The sequence below is a fragment of the Mangifera indica genome, chromosome 12 (genome assembly GCF_011075055.1).
Source record: "Mangifera indica cultivar Alphonso chromosome 12, CATAS_Mindica_2.1, whole genome shotgun sequence".
Classification (NCBI taxonomy): Eukaryota; Viridiplantae; Streptophyta; class Magnoliopsida; order Sapindales; family Anacardiaceae; genus Mangifera; species Mangifera indica.
Window position 1 is genome coordinate 13,842,095 of NC_058148.1, and position 23,003 is coordinate 13,865,097.

The 23,003-nt window shown below is 32.8% G+C and overlaps 2 protein-coding genes and 1 long non-coding RNA gene across 3 annotated transcripts; 2 read left to right on the forward strand and 1 right to left on the reverse strand.

Moving 5' to 3' along the window:
- Nucleotides 1–1,294: 1,294 nt before the first annotated feature.
- Nucleotides 1,295–1,969, forward strand: LOC123193410. The gene is made up of 2 exons (XR_006497086.1): nucleotides 1,295–1,466; nucleotides 1,584–1,969. It is a non-coding gene; the product is annotated as an uncharacterized LOC123193410 (long non-coding RNA).
- LOC123193409 (auxin response factor 3-like) lies at nucleotides 1,889–8,013 on the reverse strand. The gene is made up of 11 exons (XM_044606391.1): nucleotides 7,401–8,013; nucleotides 7,119–7,175; nucleotides 6,651–6,833; nucleotides 6,407–6,491; nucleotides 6,229–6,319; nucleotides 5,995–6,159; nucleotides 5,165–5,284; nucleotides 5,014–5,089; nucleotides 3,689–3,848; nucleotides 2,637–3,574; nucleotides 1,889–2,214 (listed from the first exon to the last, which is right to left on the reverse strand). Exons 1-11 carry the CDS (start codon nucleotides 7,707–7,709, stop codon nucleotides 2,176–2,178), a joined length of 2,223 nt encoding a protein of 740 aa, XP_044462326.1. The 5' UTR covers nucleotides 7,710–8,013; the 3' UTR covers nucleotides 1,889–2,175.
- A 9,812-nt stretch (nucleotides 8,014–17,825) lies between these two features.
- LOC123192178 (OPA3-like protein) lies at nucleotides 17,826–22,423 on the forward strand. Its single transcript, XM_044604636.1, has 4 exons — nucleotides 17,826–18,840; nucleotides 19,383–19,517; nucleotides 20,577–20,663; nucleotides 21,957–22,423. Exons 1-4 carry the CDS (start codon nucleotides 18,712–18,714, stop codon nucleotides 22,146–22,148), a joined length of 543 nt encoding a protein of 180 aa, XP_044460571.1. The 5' UTR covers nucleotides 17,826–18,711; the 3' UTR covers nucleotides 22,149–22,423.
- Nucleotides 22,424–23,003: the final 580 nt, after the last annotated feature.

The window sequence follows — 23,003 nt, forward strand, 5'->3', positions numbered from 1 at the left end:
TTGGTACATCATAGTTTAAAAACATTCAAAGTGAGATGTCCATTTATAAGATAACACTTTAAAATATGAATAAATGATTTATATTGATATGGTCGTCCGAGTATTTGTCTCGAATAAAAATAATATTATTTTTATCTTTAATAAAAATAATTAATAAATAAAATGAGACTCATTAAAAGAAAAAAGAGAATCAATAATTAAATATAATGAATCATTATTACAAAAAAAAATTAAGTATAATTAAAATTTTTTTAAAAATTGGAGAGTGACTATATATAAAAAAAAAAAAAGTTTACAATTTTAAACTTAAAGAAAAAAATAAATTTTTAAACTTAAAAAGATATGAAATTTAGGATAGAAATAAAAATTTTAAATAATAACTTTATTTTTAATAATAATAATTAAATTTAATAAATAAATAAATTTTTAAAAATTAACAAACATACGTCAGTACTTACTCGAAAATAAATCATTTAGCCCGTTTAAAATATGAATATGAGATTTATATTGGCGTTGACGTTGACGCTGATGTTGGCAGGTGAAACGTTTCAAATTTTTGGGGAGTCAACTTATCGTCTCACATTAAATGTCATCCATGATGTATTTCATAAGAAAAAGGTTTTTTATATCTGAAATAAATATATATTTTGATTAATCAGAATCTTTTGAAACTGGTGGCCGTGAATTATTTAATAATGACAGTTGATTTGATTTAGGTATTTAATTAAATATTTAAAATATAATTATTTTTTACGAAAATGGTGCGAAAGATTCCGAATCTATGCTTAGTTGAAATTAGCGCGTGGTGGTCGGTGGCCGCTCCTCCACTTTACGTGGAACCGACTAAGGGATCGGTCATCTGCTCACTAAAAATCTAAAAGAAGCTTCTGATGCTCCGTTCTTTTCCAAGGACCAGCATTAACAAAGATAGAGCAAGAAAGAAGAAGAAGAATTCACTGACTAGTCTAAGGAGGCTTTTTATTTTTCAAATATTTTGTCAAGATTTTAATATTTTAAAACATTTAATATATTTAATAATTAGCAGACATCATATATTGGTTTCTTTTACTGTTGGAATTATTTTACACACAGTGGAAAACAAGGAGGGATGCGTTTCACCTTGTGCCTGCCCACAACTTTTGACCCCATGATTTTAACAGGAAACATAAAGACGAAAGTTTATCAGAAACTTTCCACTTTCCACGCATGAACCACGTTACTTTAGAATTAGGAATCCAGCACTTAATGGGTAGAGCAACAGTTTTTTTATTATTTTTTTAACCTTTAAAAGTTCTGTGGAGATGGAGATAGAACAAAATCTTTGGCTCGTGCAGCTCTTTCGGATTTGGGATGAAAGAGCTGGACGTGTTCAGGTGGATATATCTAGTGTGTAAAGAATTAGTTGAAAGATGAATAGGTTAATTATCAGCTGCTAAATGATGAATATGGATTCATCAAGTTTCAAGGTACTACAATTTACGATAAATTTTATTATAATTTCAAAGTAGTTTGAGTGGTAAAACAAAAAACTTCATATACAAAAGAGCATTGATTCAAGCCTTCTTTGTGACATTGGTTATTAGACCTGATATTTGACAGATTTGATATGGTTCTCTCCTCCTTGAAGGGATGGTCCGGCTTGAGTGGGCTGGCGGAAACTCTTGTATTTGTGCCTACAACAAAATTGATCCCCCTGGAAAAAGTTATGTCAAGGGCCGTTTGAAACATAGCATAGATCAATGATCTCCATGTTTACACCTCATTATCATGGTTCATAAACTCAGGTTTCCTGATCAAGAAGCATATTTATTTTGCCATTATAAGGTCAGCTTTTCTACTGTTAGTATGGTTGCTTGTGTTCTAAAAATAGCTTAGAATTTAAGAAGGATAAAGCAAACAATACCTTACAAATTTCATATAGGGTATTACAAAAGCATATGCAATACTCTTTTAAGTTTGATTACAGCAATGTTATTCAAATCCAGGAGTCACTGGGAACTTACTAGGTTAACACACATTGTTATATACCAAAGGGCTGAAGGAGTTATGCATCAGCACAATTTCTTTTTTATTTCTCACAAGCTAAATTGTATCAGTTACAGCACAAGTATTATTATTAGAGCAAAAGGAGGGATTTTCTTCCACAAACTCAGGTGCTTACTACTGGCATCTTCATTAGTATATATCATAATTTCCAACACATTGCATAATTCCCTGAAAAAGAAATTAACAACTTCAATGAGATTAAAAGGTTAAAACTACAAGAAAAGATAAACATTCAGGAAAACCATGAGGCTAACAATATTTATTCTAAATTTCTAACAAAAAATTGGTTAATTCAGAAACATCCCATGTTCATGATTTGTGAAACAATGAACATGCACTCTCTGCTCTATCTAAAGAAGTAAATGAGATGGTAAGATTTGTTTTCCCCACACCTAGAAAAGCAGTTATATATTAAACACAGGCATTAACTACCCACCACACCACTATGCACATCAAGCATGAAGAGATTAAGAGCCATTGTCCACAGCACTCCCCTTTTTGTGAACCTGCAATTTCTATCCTACAACTTAACTACAGATACACTATGCAAAATAAAAAAGCGGATCTCGTACAACATGGAGGTTGCTTACATTGGCACAGTTTTTTCCTACTGCTTTGGCCATCATTGGAGGCTTTGGATGGAGGTGCTCTCCAACATGAGGAAGAAGTGAAGCTCTAGGATTCAACTGACATGTAGCTGGAGCTATGTTGTCCTCAACAGTAGCAACATGTCTTTCCTCAGTCAGAGAAAAGCCGAAGAGTCTGCAGCTACTTTTACATGAGGAAATGATATTTTGGCCACCCCTACATACTGATTGAGGGGAAAGAGAGCATGATATTCCAGGTTGAACATGCTCATTTGACTGGCCTAAATAGTTCAAGCCTCTTGGTTCATCCCCCCTGAAACAATGCTCATAATGTGACAAGGATGCATACTTTCCCCCATATGTTTCAGAACTACAAAAATAACCATGATTGCTAGTTCGTTGCCCCTTTTGATCCTTCAAGCTATGAAGAGGTGGATTATAGTTCAAAACTAGATTATTTACCACCGGGAACATCAACACTGAAGATGGTGATGAAACTTGTACAGAAGGTGCAGAGGGGCTCATATGAGTACTGTAATGCTGAATTGCTGAAGACTGTCCATTTCTCAACCTTAGGATCTGACCACTTTTTGTTATTCCAACACAATCATTACCATGAGTATCTTTAACAGTAGTTGCTCTTCCATATGGAGACTGGGAAATAATTTCTTGACCTTGCAAGACCTTATGGAATCGGAATGATTCACCAAAGCCCATGCCTTCGTGGGAAGTATCAGAATTTACACATAGGTTTCTGATACCATCTCCTGTAGCAGCAATCCCAGATCCATTTGAACCAGGATGGCGCCTCCTGATTTCAGATGGATGCAGACTCTGAATATCAACACCATCATAAAGAGCATTAAAACCCAAAATTTCTTGACCTTGCAAGACCCTCTGGAACCTCAAAGATTCCCCAAAGTCTGGTTCTCCAATTCTCTCTGTTATGCAATAATTAGTCAAACAATGCTGTGCAAGGTGCAAGGTGTGGGAAAAGTACAATAGATTGGAATTACTTTTTTCTTTTTTCTTTTTTTTGTAAATGAAGGACCTACCAGAAATTGGAAAATTTGGTTTCCCTGAAGGCAATCCCATCCTAGTCCTCTTCAAACCAGGCGTGACCAAGCCATTGGAACTAGAAACAGAACCAGATTGCTCAATTTCCCAAGGAGAAACCCTTGTGTGCCCATTAGACTCACTATCATCCCACCTAACCTGCAAAACAAACCAGAAACAGTGAACACCATTAAATCTAGTAATATTTCAATAAGTGTATTTTAAATGTCACAATCAACTAGATGCTGATAGCAGAGAAAACAAGGCAAAGAGAAACCAAAAGTAACAAATGTGGAGAACTTGTTAGTAAGACATACACAATTTTTACACAAGCATGTCCATCAGACAATCCAAACACATTATCAAGGCCATAACTGATCATAGAAATGAAGTGTAATCAAGCACAACTCTGGGAAGGATGCCTGGCTTAAAGTTAGACACGACATCTGTGAATATTGAAGTAATCAATTAGTTGCTGAAAGAGTGCATTAAATGTCCAGTTGAGTAACAAAGAATATTATTTTCTTCAACTAGAAAAGATAGAGCTGAGGTTTTTTAAATAATAAGTGAAGTAAGAAAAGGAAACTACCTCTACACCTACATAAAGATAGATTTGAAATAACTAAGAAAAGATAAGCAAGATGAGGCAAACCATATCCACAAAATATGCGCTGAAAGAGTCACCAAAATTATCACCACTTCATGTTATACACATGTGACGCTACTTTTATACAGAAGGATCAATGCACTCTTGACAACTGAGATTAAATAAGATGCACATGATAAATGCTTGTAATCACAGCCATTTTACTTGCATTTAACCAAATGCTTGACGAATCACATCATATATATTGGAGCTGAAACAATTGCACTGTCAAGGTTAACAAAGTAAATTAAAGTATATTGAGTTCTGAAAAATCAAATGATAAAAACTTGAAATTTTGAAAATGAAAAAAAAAATACAAAAGTGACAAAGCATAAATCAAACTCATTGTTGGCCAACTATATTATAAATGCTTTTTAGTCAAAACCCAATTTTCCATTCAAGCATACGTGTGATTATCAGTTAAAGGTTCTGCTTAGATCCCTACTGTGTCACAAATCAAGATACACAATAGCAATCAGCATCAGAAGAGAACGTAGAAGCCTAATCTTTGAAAATTAGCAGGGCAACAGGAGTGAGCACATAGGAATGGTAAACTAAAATGAATGAATAAGACAAAACACACCCATGTCTATCAAGCATTCTACAAAAACTATTATAAGGCATTTTTCAACACAAAGCTTTGATGCATATATGCTTTAAATATAAACAAATTCGTACCGATAGGCACCTCCATTTTGAACCAGGCCATCTAAGAGGATCTACATCACTGATTCCAGTAATCAGTCCAGTGCATCTGCCATAAAGACTTAGTATAAGATTTTAATAGTGTTAAGTTAAATGAACTCCTGCAAGCCCAATCATGCCAAACCTTCGCTCTGCTGAATCCTCTGTTTCAAATCGCATTTTGAATTTCACTCCAACAGAAAAATGTTGATCAAGGCTCTTCAAGAATTTATGGACAGGGATTATGAAATCTGATGCACTACCCCTACAACATGCACAGGATAATATGATTCACTACGTTATCAATTAGAGACAATCAACAAATTCAATCCCCACAAATAAGAAAAAATAAATTTGCTAACTACAACAATAGGAACAAAAATGCTGGTCATTATAGCCATTTGGTGATGGTAGTAGAAGATGAGAATGATAATTGAAAAAAGAATTGTAACAAAGGGGCGGTGGCAAAATTAGAATTTGTTTTTTCTTAGGCAATAAAAGAAATAAATTGAACAGTTGTAGCTATATGGGAACAATGACACACTGAGAGCATAGTATTATGAAGGTATGATATCTTGTTAGGACATAACACAATATGATTTTTCTTAATCACCACTTTGGGAGAACATGTAGATGGTTTGAATGAGTAGGATTATTGTTTTCTCTAAGATTTAGGGTTTTTATAATGTTTTATGACGTTCAGTAATGTACAATAATATATTTCAAAATGAGCACCATGATTGAGGTCTGGAATTAAAAGAATACACCAGATGCAAGAATATGCAATAATGCAAAATGATCCAAAATGCCTTACACATTATTTAGTTTTGCAGCATTCCAAAAGAGGTAAGGTTACTGTAGGCACGCAAGCACACCATATACATTTATAAGCCCAACAAAATGGTTACACATGATGTATTAACACACTGCTAAATTGTTATATGAAAGTATTAGACAAGGTAAGCAGCAAAATACCTTGGATTGTAGTAAACACTGAAAGAATGTCTCATAGATATAGCATTAACCACATCCATGATACTGCCGTGACTCAACTGCTGGCTGCATAAAGATGGAAAACCAGAACCACCTTTTACTTGAGATGCCCTTCGAATCCCTAGTCTCAGGTCACCATCTTCACCCCTGCCATAGTTAAACTATTAGAATACAGAATGGAAAAGCTAGCTTTTCAGTGATTTAAGGCCTTTATACCTCAGGAAAAGCACACCATCACCAGAGACAAGCTTTTTCTTATTAACAAATGCACTCCATCCAGTAGTCAGCAAGTGCCTCCGTGGTTGTCCTGCACTAACCAAAATGAAAATATGAACCAAAACATCGATAGTTTATATGATGCAAAATAGGAATCAATCAAACACTTTCAGCATACCCCTGTAAATGTGTCGGAATCTCCATTCCAGGCCATGAAGATCCTTTGCTATAAGCTCTTGCGAAGGCCTCTGTTGACTGTAATCCTACAGAAACAAACTACTTAATATCAGGACATAATTAACAATCACACTTGAACATAAATATGTTCAGAGCTGTATCTGATGGATGTATTGAACACAAAATCCATTTCTAACTGTTATAAGGCCAAAGTGCGTCTGGGTACGAAAATGCTGGGCAATTACCAGGGGAGGGAAGCAGTCCTCGGCAGCTCGGCGTGGTACAGAAAAGCCTCCATGCGTGCTAGTATCAGAAGCAGTAAGGGTCTTGCAGAACATGTGGAGTGTGGAAGACTTCGCAGCCACCTCGACATCCTCCTCTTCACCATGCCTCTCAAGTTTCCCTTCTAGCAACTTCTTCTCAGTTTGCTACACAAAACAAAACTTCAGGCACATTCTTCCTAATCTAAAGAATCCAAAGCCAAACCACCACGCCAAAAAGAGAAAAAAAAAAAAAAAAGCAAAATACCATGACATCCTAAATTCAAAGGAAAAAACAAAAACAAATTTTCATTTCAATAACTAACCATTTGGTTGCTGAAAGACTAAGCCATCTCTCCCAGTTAATTACACAAAATAAAAGAAGAAGCCCGAGTCTCGGTACCCTAGGATAAAAGTTGAAGGTTCAAAATCTAAAATCACAACAAAGCTCACCTCGGTTTCAGGAATCAGAAAGACCTGCGCACAAACCTCATCACTTACAGCCTCCGCCTGCCACAGAAAACACAAATTGATGAGAAAAACCAGAACCTTCACCTAAAAGTCTAAAACAGAAAAAATATATATATAGAAACTTGATACTATTTACCAACACAAGATTAGTAACAGAACACAAAACTCCGACACATTTTCTTACCGTACTTAGCTTCAATAATCCACTAATATATCCCAAAGAAAAAGAAAACAAAATTTTAGCATGTTTAATGGTACGCTTACATGGAGTTTCACATCAGCAACCCGACAAAACACGTGAGGAGGAAGGTTAAAAGAAGAAGAAAATGCGACGGAATACTCTGGGACATGTTCAAAGTGACCCTGAGGGAAGTACACCACCACACTCCCTCTCTTCGGAAGAGATATGAGGGGGCCTGCACAGGCGTGCCACAGCTCCAACGAAACTCCAGAAGCGCTAAAAGTAGAGGCACTTAAAGCGGAAGCCGATTTAGGAGAAGGAGACGGAGACAAAGAAGCAGAGGAAGGAGTGTCTTCGTCCTCCGTTGTGTTGAGATCGATTAAACCCACCATTTTAAGAAGAAATGGGAGGTGTTTAGAAGAATAGGAAGAGCTTCATCAGTGCATTTTTTTAGAACCAAGCTTATATGAATGGCGTTGAGCGAGATGATATCAAATCAAGCTTTCAAAAAATTTAAAAAAAGAAGCATGAGGAGAGTTATGCAGAGCAGAGCAATGACTGAATAAAGAACTGCTTTTTTTTTTCTCATGTGCTGAGAGAAGAGCAGCTGCAGTGCTGCAACTGCTGCAATGCTGAGAGGACTGGGTGAGTGTGATGTGTGACAGAAAGAAAGAGAAAGAGGGCTACAGTATGTGGTGCTTTTTTTAATGAAATAATAAAAATACAAAGAAAGAGGTAAAAAGACGGGGGAGACGAAGTGTACGGCTCCCTGTGTTTCCTGTCGGATGTCTACTCTGTCCCCGTCTACTTCCTCTAATCTCACTTGTGTCCCCTTCTCCCAATACTATCTACTTTTTATCTTCTCAGTAATTTTGTTTTATATTTTATATTTAATTCTACACCGCTTAATTATAAAATATATATGTATTTATTATAATTTTATTATTTTATTTTCAGCATGATATATTATAATATTATTTTATTAAACCATATAAAATATGATATCATTCGTAAATTTTTATAAAAATTTTATTTTTATTTTCACTTAATTAAGTTATTTATTGTCATTGATTTGAATAAAATATTAATCAATTTTAATTATTTAAAATATTGTATTTATATTTATAAAATTTTATTTAATTATTTTTAAAAATAAAATAATTTATAAATATATCATTTATAAAACGTAAAAGATAATTTTTCATCCAAATTTTAATCAAAATTTAAAAACACATATACGATAGATAAAAAATCTAAATACCTACTTATAAACTAATTTTTGTTACAATTTTTTTATTAGAAATAAGGATAAAACTGTTATTTTAATAATATTAGTAAAAATATATTATTTTATTTTATCCCCCACCCCAAAGTTTTGAAAATTGATTCTTACCACGTACATCAACTTTGAAAACTCCCTAAGGTTTGAAATTTTTAAGTTTTTTTCTTTGATAACTAGAGCTGCTTTTCCCCATCCATCTTTCATCGACGATGATCAAAGAAGAAGAAAGGAAGGGTGACCACCCATCTTTCGTTCGATGCTTGCATGGTCACCCATTTATCACATTCAAATGACACTCGATTGATGTTACGCGATTTATTTATCACAACCACGATGCTCAATTCAATAACGATGACAATGGGATGATGTCAAACTACTATAAAAAAACATTGAGACAATGACGACAGACGCTTGGACAACACCAAGAGAATGAATCAAGTGAAAAAAGAGGAGACAATGTTGTGTGATTCATCGATTTGCCTCTTCATCCCACCACCAACTATCGGTTTAGGAGAAAGAAGAGACTAGAGACGATGTCAGCAGCTGAAGTTAAAGAATTGAAGTGAAACTGTTATTTTTGAAAGTTTTGGGAGGCAATTACAATTTGAAAAATATGAAAACCCTAGGTTTAGGGATGAAAAAGTTACTTTTCAAATTTAAAAACTTTAGGTAAGGAAAAATTGTTAGTTTTTAAAACTTGTAGGGAAAAAATAGTAAGTTTTATATCTTTTTAATATAAACAATAAAATATTCATTTTACTCTTATTTCTAACAGAAAAAGTTAACAAAAGTTAGATCATATATGAGAATTTGAGTTTTTCAATTGGCACAATTGTGTTTTTGAATTTCAACTAAAAATCGTGTGAAATAATCTTTTTCCCTTTATAAAATTTAACTATAATTTTTTTAAATTGAACTTGAGTCATTAATTTATATCTTAAGCTTAGGCTCAAACCTATAACTTTTCAATTTATCGAGCTCAAGTTCGAGTGTTGTTTTAATACAATTGTACCGAGTTTGAATAAAACAATATTTGATTCGAGTTAGTTTGATATAATATTATTTATGTATAATTAACCAAGAAACAACATTTTTTAATGAATAGTATTATGTTTATCTACTTTGGATATATATATTTATATGTGTTATTGTATAATTAGATATTATTTTATTTTAAATTTAAAATAATATTTAATTGTTTTTCAATTTCCATTTATTAATTACTATTTAGTTTATTATTATTATTATTATTATTTCAATTATTGAAAGGCATAGTTTAAAATAAATATCGCATTCAAAACAGTTATTAAAAAGTTTAGAAAGGTGTGCCAATTGTCATGGAGTGAGAAGGGTTAATAATGTCAAAGTGATGAAGAAATGTGTGACAATAATAAAAGGGCGAAAGTCTTTATCAGAGCCATCAATTGCAATCACCCCAACCCAGACCCAGCTAGGCTTTTACAGCTACTTGCTCAGACTCACACTCAGGCAGACTCGGTGCAGTACAGTAGCAGGGCTACCCATATAGCCGGACAAAAGGGGTTACATCTCAGTGGCCAATTGGTTCTCACTGTTCACTTCCCTATCCTTTTTTCTTTTCTAAGTAAACTACTATCCACGCGCCTTCCTTTTTTCATTTGTGCTTTTTAAGTCGACATTTACGGGAGTTTTATCTACAGCCATTTATTTATTACAAAATATTGTTTTCGTTTAAAAAAGAGTGATGAAAGCAACGCGCCTCTTGGGAGTGTGGTGTAAGATGTTTGTTTTGTGTCCTCTTGGCCCACCCACCGCACCGCACTAAGATTGTTTCATTATTAGGCGGTCAGTTCTCTCAATAATTAGGGAAATTATATCATTCTAATTGTAAATATCTTTGAATGCAATGCTGAAAGTTGAAGTATCGTTTGAAATTTATAGATTAACTTATCATTTTTCAGGCCGATTTAGCCTAATTTAAATGAACTATTTGTCTCACCCTCTAAGTTTAAAAAATAAATTCTTCTGCTAATATGTTTAATTTATTGATAAAATTAGTCATTTTTTCATACAATTTTTCAGGCCGATTTACCCTAATTTAGATGAACCATTTTTATACTATCAATAACCAAAAACCCATGAACTTTGATCGAAGAATCATTTTATTGCAAACATTTTTATTTTCTTTGAACACTTAGAAGACAATTATTCTGTCATTTTCCCCTTCACCTTTCTTCAACAAACAAAGTATTTTCTTAATCCAAGTTCCCTCAACTTCTCATCTCTCTCTTCGTAACATTCTACCTCAAGATAGCAATGAGCAAATGGGTGATCATGTTTTTTTTAGACTTTAAACCAATGTCAAAGCGTTATGATTTATCATAACCTTAATTTTTAGGCAAAATTTTTATTACTAAACAAAAAAAAAAAACACGAAAAACTAATTTACATATTAGTTCACATGTTAACTAAAATATGTAATTAGTGGACTTTGGATAAGTGAATAGAGAAATTGGAGGAAAGGTTTTGGTTTAAAAGGGGAACGTGTCTATACAAACATCGAAGCTCAAATTAGGTTGCATCTGAATGTTTTCACATATATTTTATTATACGGTGGTTGATATGGTGAACATGGAGAGGAATAAACGGCACATGATAAGATTGGAAGGCAAGAAAAAAGAGATAAGATGGCCATTTGGGTAATAATCATGGAAAATAAAAATATATGTGAGGAAAAAAGAAAAAATATAAAATTATTAGAACAATAATATAAATTATTTGTACTTTAATAGTAGCAATCATACTAGTCCTAATATATATAGCATAAAGTGACAAAAATACCCTTTAACTGTTACAATCATTTTGTGATTATGATGGATGAACAAAGACTCTTCAAACTTTTAAAATGGACAATCATGGTTTCATCAAAGTTTGGGTGGGAAATAGTTATTTGATTTATTTCATCACAAATAGTAAATATTTATAAAATTTTGAATAAGGTGAAAGGACAATAGATGTTTTAAATGCAAAGTTTGATAAACATGTACCCAAACAAAACTTTTCAATTGTCACCAATTTATCAACACATTTGCTCTAAATCCAAGGGGATTGGAAGGTCATTTTATAAACAAAGGGCTATGTTATGAAATATATAAATTGGTGCATATTTTATATATATCATCAAATAATTGACAATTTTAAACTAAAAATAAAAATTATATCAAATCATATGATAATATACATAAAATATATATTTATTTATATATTAAAAATAAATATATATAACATTACTGATAATCTAATATTTCATAGACCAATCATAGTTAGTAAAAACGCGGATTATTCACATTTAATTCATGTTTTAAACACGTCGTTCTGATTTTTTGAACTCGGAATATATTAAATGCGTATTTTTGTCTATTTTATGAATTTTTTAAAGTAAAAAATATTTTTAATTAATTACTATAATGTGATAACTATAAAAAAAACAAAAATTGATTTTTTTGTCATCCAAATCTCTAATATCTTCAGATAATTTTTTATGATAATTGAATATTGATTATATATTATGTTATATTATATTTAATAATTAATTAAATATTTTATATTTGAATTATTCATAAAAAAATTATATTTGATATTATTGTATTTTTAAAAATATATTACTAATAATATACTATATTAAACTTATAAATACACGTTATATATTTTTTATATCTAAATTTTATAACTTTCTTATAAATATTTTTTTTACTATTTATCATATTATAGACATATTATGTTCGTACCATTATTTTTCTGTTATTGTATTTATTAACTAAGAGATCTACAACTTGGCCTTATTTGGAAAATTGTGCAAATCTCACGTGCACCTATTGATGATGTAACTGTTATTAAGGTGGGATTCGAATCAAACCCATTCAAGCTTGAGCTCGAACGACTTCGAAACGAGTTAGCTCTATATAGGCTCTATCGAGTTTGAGATACTCGTCAAAATTTTCAATTAGAAATTTTAATATAAAATGATATTGTTTTGACTAATATATATTAGAACGACGTCGTTTTGATAACGAAGTAATTAAAAACTCAAGCTTGAAACGAACCGAACCAAATTCTAGCCAAGTTCAAATTGGACTTTTACGAGCTTGAACTCGAATTTTGTTATATATAAACCGAACCGAGCTCAAGCTCAAGTCCAGCCTTAACTGTTATCACATTGTTTATGTGATCATGATTAGCTATAATTATTATCATCTTAAAAGTTAAACCTATTTTTAATCCTAATGTCTTTTGGCCGAATTTTGAAACGGCACTGGATTGGGCCGTTGAATTAATATGGCAGTGGTTGGTTGGTTGGTTGGGATGATAAATTATTATTGTTAATGCACGAATTTAGGTAATTACTAATTAAATAATAAATAGTGATCTAAAAATGGCTGCCAACCCCAAGTTGCTTGTAGATTCTCATCGACCCATGTACTTGAAGGATGAGGGATCTACAAACAAAGTTAATTTATTTCCTGAAGTCTCGAGAACTTTATACAAGTGTGACAATTTACCAAAAATTAAGGAGAAGAAAAAGATTATGACGAAATTGACACACAAATTTACAAAGAATATATGATCCTCGTGTCAAAAGTTTAAAGGAGTTTTGTGTTTGTTAGGTCAAAAGGCTATATTTAATCATAATTATTAAAGGATAAATTAGTAAATTAACTATTATTAAAAAATAATTTGATCAATTAAATTTATATTCTTGACTGAGACGTTTATATAATTTTAATAATATTAAAGACATATTAATAATTGGAAATTGAATTAAATAGTGACAACATCTTAGTTATTACATTAATAAAAGATAAAATCTGAATTTATTATTGGAAGTAGATAATAGGTGAGGAAATATACTTTTCAAACTTACATATAACATTGTTATTTCACCAAACTTTAGGTGGGTAATAGTTATGGCTGCTTGAAAATTTGTAATTTTATTCTTTAATTTTGGAAAGCGGGCAAATGAGAAGGTGCCACGCTTAAAAGAGAAGGCATATGGCATATTAGGGACAAAATGAATGCAACTTTTGGGTTAGAGGATTTTATTGTCTACGCAATCTTTCACATTAACATCAATTGTTTTCTTTGTCTTTGGACCTTAAAAGTGAAATTGTCTCAAATCTACCAAAAGGTGGCACTTCACTTTGTCACCTACCACAATTCTAATTTGGATGATAATTTTGATTGGAATTTAGAGTTTTTAATCCTGGTAAAAAAGAGGTTTTTTAATAAAAATTAAAAAAATAAAGATAAAGATGAAAACATAAATAAAAAATATTTTCATAATCAAAAGTGAGAATATATGTGTCTCTTCCAGTCTCTGTCCAACCTTTATCTTTGTCTCTATTCTCGTCATTTTATATTAATATTTTTATTTAAATTATTTATATTTTTATTATGTATATTAATATAATTGATATATGATATTTATGATATTTGAAATAGTTGAGGGATTTTAATTTTATTATTTAATATATGTATTTTATATTTAAAGAGTATGAAAAATAAATTTTTTTTTGTAGGGATTGAAATAGGGAGAAGAGTTTTTTCCTTGGGGCCAAGAACAAAAACATGGAGGGGATGAGGAAAAGCTTTTTTTCTTTACGGACAGAGGATAAAATATTCTTATCATCGCTATCATAAGGGTAGGGATTGAGCTTCACTCCCGACCACTCCCCATGGGTATCTCTAATTCTGATTCTTAGTTAATAATAGTTATAATAATTACAATTATAAATAATTTTATTTATGTAATCCTCTCTTTAAGGATGCATAACCATGCGATTAATCAAAACCAGCACCGTCACAAATTCACACTCAATCGTCCAAATCTTAGCTTCATTACACGAGAGTCTTCACAAGGCGTACTGCCATGTCTCTGCACATGCGTGAGCCAACGCCCAAGAACTTCCGCTTAGGCTTTTAAGTAGTGCGCGTGGGATATGTAATGTCACAAAACTTTAGAAAAGGGTCATCATAAAAAGTCAGAAGCTAAAGTTAAAGCTCTTGCAGAGACCCCTCGACTTTTACGCGGGTGCTGCCTCTGCTTTGTTCAGCTTTTCATCGTACTTTAATCAAGTCCATCATCCTCACTCTCTCTCTTAACCTACACGCGCCGCAACATTTGCATGCTCTGCTGCAATCTTTTTCTATTGTTCCGCAACGCTCTTTCTTATGGCAATCCACGTTGCAGATTCACGAGCGATTTCGTGATCTTATAGAGGGGGTGGTTTGGTAATTACAAAAATAATAGGTGAGTAAATGAGGAGCTGTGGCAGGATATGGGTGGTGGGTAGGACCCACATGAGACTTGCCAAAAGGAACTAGGCAAGTCGTTGTCTGATGAGAAGGTGTTTTTGGCCTATATGTTGTGTTAGGTCGCTCGATCGTACGGCCATAAACCGGCCAAAATTGCATTGGAATATTAGACTCTCAAGATAAATATATTTTATTTTAAGATATTAATTAAAATACCCTCGTTTTAGGGATTATATAAAAAATAAGTAACAACCCAAATTTATATCAATCTATTAATTAAATACAATTCCGTTGCATCCCTAATTTTTTTTAAATTACTAAATTGATCTTTAAATAAGATCAATCTCCAACTCTACTCCTAATATCCCACACAAAAAAATATGAAATGAAGTAAAAAAATATTATATATCCAAATATTAAGATCAATATCAATTTGAAAATAATATCCAAGATAATTCTTTATTATTGATTTAATGTTAATATATAAATCTTTTTTATTTTTCGGTTGTCTAGGGTTTGTAATATGCCTTATTATTTTATGTTGGGAAATGGTTTTAGGAATTTATATATGTATAAATTGTGAAAACCACATGAAAATATAAAATTGTTATAGGAAAGAAAAATATTTTTATTATTTTGATTTTTTTTAATTATAACTTTGTATATTAATAATTTAATTTTAAACACACTTTATAGATGAATGAAAAATATCTTACCTTGAGTTATAATTTAGGTTATGGTTTATATAAGGAAATTTATGAATATGATTGTCCATTAGATTAATACGCATCAATAGGGATTCATAAGGGTGGCCAAAAGCCCGAACTTGTCAATCTACATGAGCCAATTTGTTCATATTAAAAAATTCAGCTTTCGAACTACCTTGTACGGATGTAATTATCATTCCAAGAGCAATGATTCTTTTGAATCGTTATCAAGGGGTAATTTATACTACACGATAGAGATGTTCCAAACGCATTCTAACGATAAGATTTATACTTGCTAAGGGATTAATAGGTTATATTCATCTTGAGGATGGCTGGTTATTCTTCCACTAATGATCAACCTTAGACAATTTGGATTGTGATTAGAATAAAACTGAATACCATCTTAGGGTGAGTAAGTAGAAGAAGTTGTCGTAGCGAGCACACTAAGCTTAACTATAGCTGTGCAGTTTATATCCAAGCTCAACATCTTCTAGGATTTCAAGTTGAGTAAATCAGGTCCAAATGGTCGTGGTTCCTCCCCAAGATGGGCTCCTTCTGGTCAATGGGCCATTCCTCATGAGACAATTAAGTAACGGGCATTAAAATTTGGGATGATCTTAATTGGGTCATTTATAAATGGGAAATTAATTAAAATAAACAAAAATCTATCCGTTTATATGTTTTTAGGCTAAGAAATTTTTTTTTATCAAACTAAGCAAACACTAATTTTTTTACCCTTTTTACCCTTATATTGAAAAACCAAGTAAAATCGAAAGTGAAACATTTTGAACGTTACTTTTGTCAAAAAATGGAAAAGAGAAGGCCGAAATCAAAAATCTAAAAATACAGAGCAAGAATCACCGGCGAAATAATCTTTATCGATCTGGTATAAATAATCTATTGTGGGTATGATTTAATGTTGGGATGTTATTGATTGGATGGAAAAAATATTTTTTCTGCGAATGTGCGTCGGTTTATGATGGTTACGATGGTGGCTAGGGATTTTACAGTGAAATTCTAAATATGTCGAATTATATATATGGATGTTTTTGAATGTTTCGAATGGTATAAAATGATATAGTTTCAATGTTAATAGATGTCTGAAAGTGTAGCTGTTGAGAGACAAATACGCGCAAATTTACAGTGTCGCGCAAACACTGTTCATGCATGAAAACTGCTCAAACACTGTTCACATCTCGCAAACACGGTTCACATCACGCAAACCGCTTGCAAAATCGGTCAAAAATCCTGTTTACAGACTATGATATCTGCTTTGCGCGATATGAACAGTGTTTACGCGGTGTGAACAGTGTTTGCGTGGTGTGAACAATATTTGCATAGTTTGCGTGACACTGTAAATTTACGCGCTTTTGTCTCTCAACGGCTACACTTTCAGACATCCATTAACATCGAAACTACATCATTTTATACCATTTGAAATATTAAAAAATATCCATATACATAATTCGACATATTTAGGGTTTCACTGTAAAATCCCTAACCCCCTTCGTAACCACCATAAACTGACACACATTTTCAAAAAAAATATTTTTACTTGGTTTTTCAACATAAGGGTAAAAATGGTAAAAAAATTAGTGTTTGCTTAATTTGATAAAACTTTTTTTTGTTGACTTAAAAATATATAAACAGATAGATTTTTGATTATTTTAATTAATTACTCTTTATAAATAAAATAAAATAATATAAATAATAAATGATAAATTATCATATTAATCCTTAATTCTCTGGACTTAACGCACCCTAAGGTTACCAGCAATATGCTATTCCCATTAAGGACATAGAGTAGTATTCTCCGTCTTTTCGTCTCACATGTTATTTCAGAACCAATTTTCTTACTTGATACATTTTTTTGTGGAACTTGATCGAACTTTATTGTGCCACGGCAGATATTGTGGGTCTGGGAATTAACCAGTTTTCTACTCTGCTGGCTCAACGGAGTCGGATAATGGTGCAACGGTGTTTGTTTGATTCAAGGTGATGAACAAGGAAGAATAATTACCAGAGCTCTAGAAGAAAACATACGAGAAGGCTTACGTATTTGATTCAATTGGTGGCTGCCCTGAAAGACGTTATTGGAATCCAAGCCGCATTCCAGTGAGAGAGCTGAGAGTAATGGAGATTGTAGATAAGAAAGTTGTTGCTTGATATCACAGAAACTGTTGCACCGATCGTATATCGTATTCATATTGTCATTCTGCACAATTCTTTCAATCCAAGCTCTCTAATTATGGTTCTCGAAGCTGAGAGCGGCGGTGTGAGGAAGATTAACGTATCTGTAGGGAAAAAAGAGATGGTAAAAGAACATGATGAACAACCCAGTATTTATATAAGATTTTTTATTCCAAGCTTGACAGAAAATGTTCTTGTTTTCCAATCTGCTAAGAATCACAAGGACGAGAAACCCAATCTTTCCTATGCCCTTCCAGAACCTTACAAAAAAATCAATCAGAGCATCCATTTTCTTTGAATCATCTTCAAGTATAAATATTATTGTATACAGAATCAGTTGCAACACTCAAATATAACAGATTTAAGCAAACTTTCTTTCATACAGGCATCTGCTTGAATTCGCGTTAATAGGCAAGTTCATCAATATTGGCATGTTTCTTTATTGACGACTACATTGCAACTGAAGCGAAACTAAATATTTAGTTACTTGAAGCTTGGGCTCAAAACCAGTCAGCGTAAATAGAGCCTGTCTTGTTTTGGATTCAGACTCATCAGTTTCATTTCGAATCTAAACAATCTTGCTTTAAATCCAGCGTTATCGTTTCTACCAACTTCAATTAAACTGGTTGAATTTAGTCATAGGCTTTTAAAGATCTATCCAATCACCACACTATTTGAATCCACGTCACCCTGCTGCCAGTTGACCAACTCTGCACCTTCGATCCCATTCACTAAAATTAAAAAATGAACGTTCCCAGGTCTCCTCAGCCTTCTTCTGCTAATTAAACAGTGCGTGACGACTCTTCTTCATCAAGAAACTGATCCGATAAGCAAGTCTAAGCAGCCGCACTTATCAATTATAAAGTTGATTTTGTTTTTTCTTAATTAGTTCATTGTTCGAATTTAAGAGAAAGACAGGTAGTTATGGTTTTGCCTGTAGTTAAATTAGGAACGCTAGTATTGAAAACGCTGAGCAAACCCTTGGCCGCTAAACTCAAACAACAGGCTGCTTTTCACCCTAGATTTCGTCAATTCATCATCGGCATCGCTCAGGTAACGCCTCATTTTACTTACTCGCGTGTGTGATACTAATTGAAGTTCATGCACATTTCACAATATATGAAAGTTGCTGGATTTTATATTATTTTGACTTTTATTGCATCGTAATTTGATACTGGCCAAGAATTAATTTAAAATTTTTGAGTCTTCCTATTTTTAGCTTGAGATTTGCTTGTTAATAGTTCAGTAATTATTGAGTTAATGTTGTAATTTATTGCGCATTGATATCATATTTTGATAATTTAGGTATTTTAGTAAAGATTTGGTTGTTGAAAAAGCTACGTAACTAGTTAGTTATCCATAGGTCTAAAGAAATATGAGAGTTTTAGAGGTGGTTAGGATCTGCAGTGTCATTTATAAATTTCAGCAATTAATTTAGGACTGGTCTTTTAGCTGATTCCTTTAAAAGCAGGATGTGATAATTTAATCCATTCATATCATTTACTGGATTCTTGTTTCAAAAATCATATAGTTATACAGAGTATTAAGTGATAAGAATTAAAATTTATAACTCATTTAGTACTTGTTGAAAACAGGCAAATCATCGAATCACAACAAGAATGCAAAGACGTATACATAGTCATGCAACTGACGTTGAGATACGTCCACTGAATGAGGAGAAAGCTGTTCAGGCTGCTGTTGACCTCATTGGGGAAATCTTTATTTTTTCAGTAAGTTTTTTTCCTTATTACCCTTGGTGTTTTTGGGCGTTTTAAGAGCTACAGTGTTTCTTTTGCATTATCTGCTTTGATTATACACACTAAAAAGACCAGAAGAACAGAAAGAAAGTAATAATGGAAGCATGTGGTTGACACGAATGTCTTTTTGTTTCTGTGTGATTCAATAATCTTGTTAAATGTTTGTGGATCTTTGCTGCAATATCACTTCCTAGACTAGGGATTTGATAGTTGCAGGGAAGGTATCTGTACTTGCAGTAGGGTGTGGATATTCACTGACCACTCAACTGAGGTAAAGGAGCCTTATGGGCCTCAAAAATGGTATTGCATGTTATCTGGTAGTGGGAGAGAATACGGAAACCTAGAGTCATTAGAAGAGTTTCTTACTTTTTTTGGTGGACAATGGCTCTTTCTTGCCCTAACCTTTGAAGATGTGGTGAAGAGGAAAAAAAATGTTCTTAGTTGTTTTTTGTGTAATTGGAGTATGTGTGCTTGCTATAAGAGGTTTGGTCCATTTCTATAAAGAATTTGAATCCATTTGGTCATGCATGAGACAAAGGTGGAAATGCTTATGAATTACATGGGAGTCAAAAATACGGGAAACTGGGTAAAGTCTTACTGCTTGGTGTTCATTCTTTGTGTTTTCCATTTAGTTTCTGGGTGTACTCTGTTAAGGAGTTTTATCCAATTCATGGTTATTGAGTTTAAACTAGATTTTGGGGATCCCTTTATCTAGTCCTCCAATTGCAGTAGTTTCAGTACAGTAATTGCTTAATTTGGTCTGTCATGCACAGTTATTTGGTAGTGCCTGCAGATCGGCATTTAGCTGATTTATGTAACTTTAGAGTGTTGCAGTGCTTTTAAATGTTATCCATATTACAAGGGGAACCAACACAACTTCTTGTCCTGTTACTAGCATGTAGTGGGTAGCTTTACGGTTTAATGACATGAAATACTGATTTTTCGTGTGTGTGTATTAATTTCTCTAAAAGACCGCTGAATTTGAATTGATTGTTTGTGAGTCATTAGACACCCGATATGCTGTGTATATAGGTTGCAGGTGCTGCTGTGATCTTTGAAGTGCAAAGAAGTGCTAGATCAGAGGCAAGAAAGGAGGAAATCCGTAAACAAGAGATGGAGGTAGCATATGAATATAATTTTTCTATAGATTGTGATATTCTTTTCATCTTTTGTGGAAATCTTGACTTTGCTATATGTTTCCTTTGGTGTTATGGTACTGACCTAAAATTTTCATGAAAAATATTCTTGAGTGTTTTGTCACCATATGGGTCTTGCACTAAATATATAGTAACATCTAATAGATATGAATGCAATCTCATTCTGGTTTCTATTATTTTGATAGCTAGTCATGAAATCTTTTTACTTTTGTTTGCTATTAAAGCCAACTCTAAGAACTGCACGTAGTTTTCTTAATTAATGAGAGAATGGATATATAAATCAGAAGCTATACTGCATTTATTTTTTTTATTTCTCTTTGATGAAATAAAAAATTAGGGATCATTGATAGTATACATACTGTTCTCTGCTTTGAAAGTTCCTTCAAATTTAATGAGAGTGACTGAACTTTTGTAACCCTGAATAGCTTTATTTCAAACTGGATAGTTCTTGCCATAATTTGCTGACTAGAAAATACTGAAAACTTGAAGTAACTTTGTTGTCTCATTTTTCTTGTATGAAATGGCATTCACTGGAATATCACAACTGTTTAGAATTCCACTTCATGTTCTGTTGCTTCCCTTTTAGGGCCAAATGACAGTACGCAGCTGCATACAGATGTTTGCTGTGCATTGCATATCACCTGAGAAACCTGATAAGTTCTTTATGAATAAACTGGTTCTGAGGTTGAGATATTTTAATATAAATGATTTAAGATTGGAGAAATAACGTTGGTTTAGTCATAATAAAAAGGATTCCTTTGATGCTTAATGAGAAAGATAAGATTCTTCAGATAAGACCCAAGAGATATTTTATTAAACAGAATAAATACCTATGTTCCCCACTACTTTCATCTCTACTTTCTTTTTGGGTGGAGCTGGGAAACACTATTCCCTCATTGCATGTCTAATGCGTTAAGAAACTGCGTTGTTTGTGATATTAAAGCCTTAATCTATTGGTGTACAATTGGAAAAAAGTTTGTGCTTTCCTAAAATAATATAAAATAAAAGTAAATTCATTGTCTCATTTGGTGATGATTGATATGTATATCTACATCTCACTTCCAACAAAAGATACATTATAACTTAATTGTTTAAGGAAGAGGACCATTTGTATTTTAACATAATTTTGGTTTTGGTAGTGGAACATTCATGATAACTTTTGTATGTATTCATGCATCTTAGTCACTGCCTTCTAGTTAGAGTTTCTTAGAAAGATAATTATTTATCTGTGTTAAGCCCCGTTATTCTGTCATAGGCACTGAGGCAAAGAGACGAAAATTTGTCAAGGGAAGTAGAACTTCTTAGGCAAAAACTGGAAGAATTGGAGCAGCTTGCCAAGGGAAGAGGTCTCAGTGGTATTTTCAGCTTTAGACACGTTAACTCTGAGGTTGGAAAGTTGGATCAACAAGCTAACACAGAGATTGGGAAGTTGGCTAAACAAGCTTGATTAAATCACATAAATTGACCAATAACTTCCAATTTGGCAAATCATTTTTTAATTTTCTCAAAGGTTTCTCCTTGGTAGGTGATTCCTTGCATTCTATCACCGTTTGATCAATTTTGTGATCAATTTCTTGCTTCACCTGTGCCATTCATGTACAAAAAACAATATGGTGATTCAGTTTTTGGTCATATTGCTCAAAATGTATAGAATACACTTATATACTATTAAATGAGGAATGCATAATTATTGCGGTAGAGATGGTATGCCGTATTCTAGTATTGTTCTGAGTGATGGATCATAACAAATACATGAGTGGTCTGTACCTTGAGCAGCTGACAAGCACACACAGCATGAACACACGCACACACGAGTCCCTTGGAGCACTATAGGTGGACTGGAATGGCTGTTGTGGTTTCTTTCATGTCAAACAATTCATGCCCACTAAGCTAGAAAAAAAGTTCTGTAGATTATGGTAATCATTTTGCTTAAGATCTGAGAAAATAAGTCATTGGTTGGTAAAGCACTGGTCTTTTTCCAATTTTTGTTTGAGAGTAAGGCAGGCGGTTTGGAGTTTTGTCATCTTTACTTTTTGACTGCCCAATAGCTAATCTTTCTGAGTCATGTTCTGTTAGGTGATTGCCATCAATGATAATGCATAAACTCTCCATCCTGTTCACCACACTGTAATTTTGACTTCACCTCTGAAATTTCAGAAAACTGTTCTGAAAGTTCCTTCTGATTGGCAGATAGTGACAGACAATTGGAGATGGAACCGAATCTAGGTGATTTCATGTTGTTGATCCAAAACCAGAAAGGTGATCATCAGCAAATATCCCTCTTGATATCTTATTGATGTTG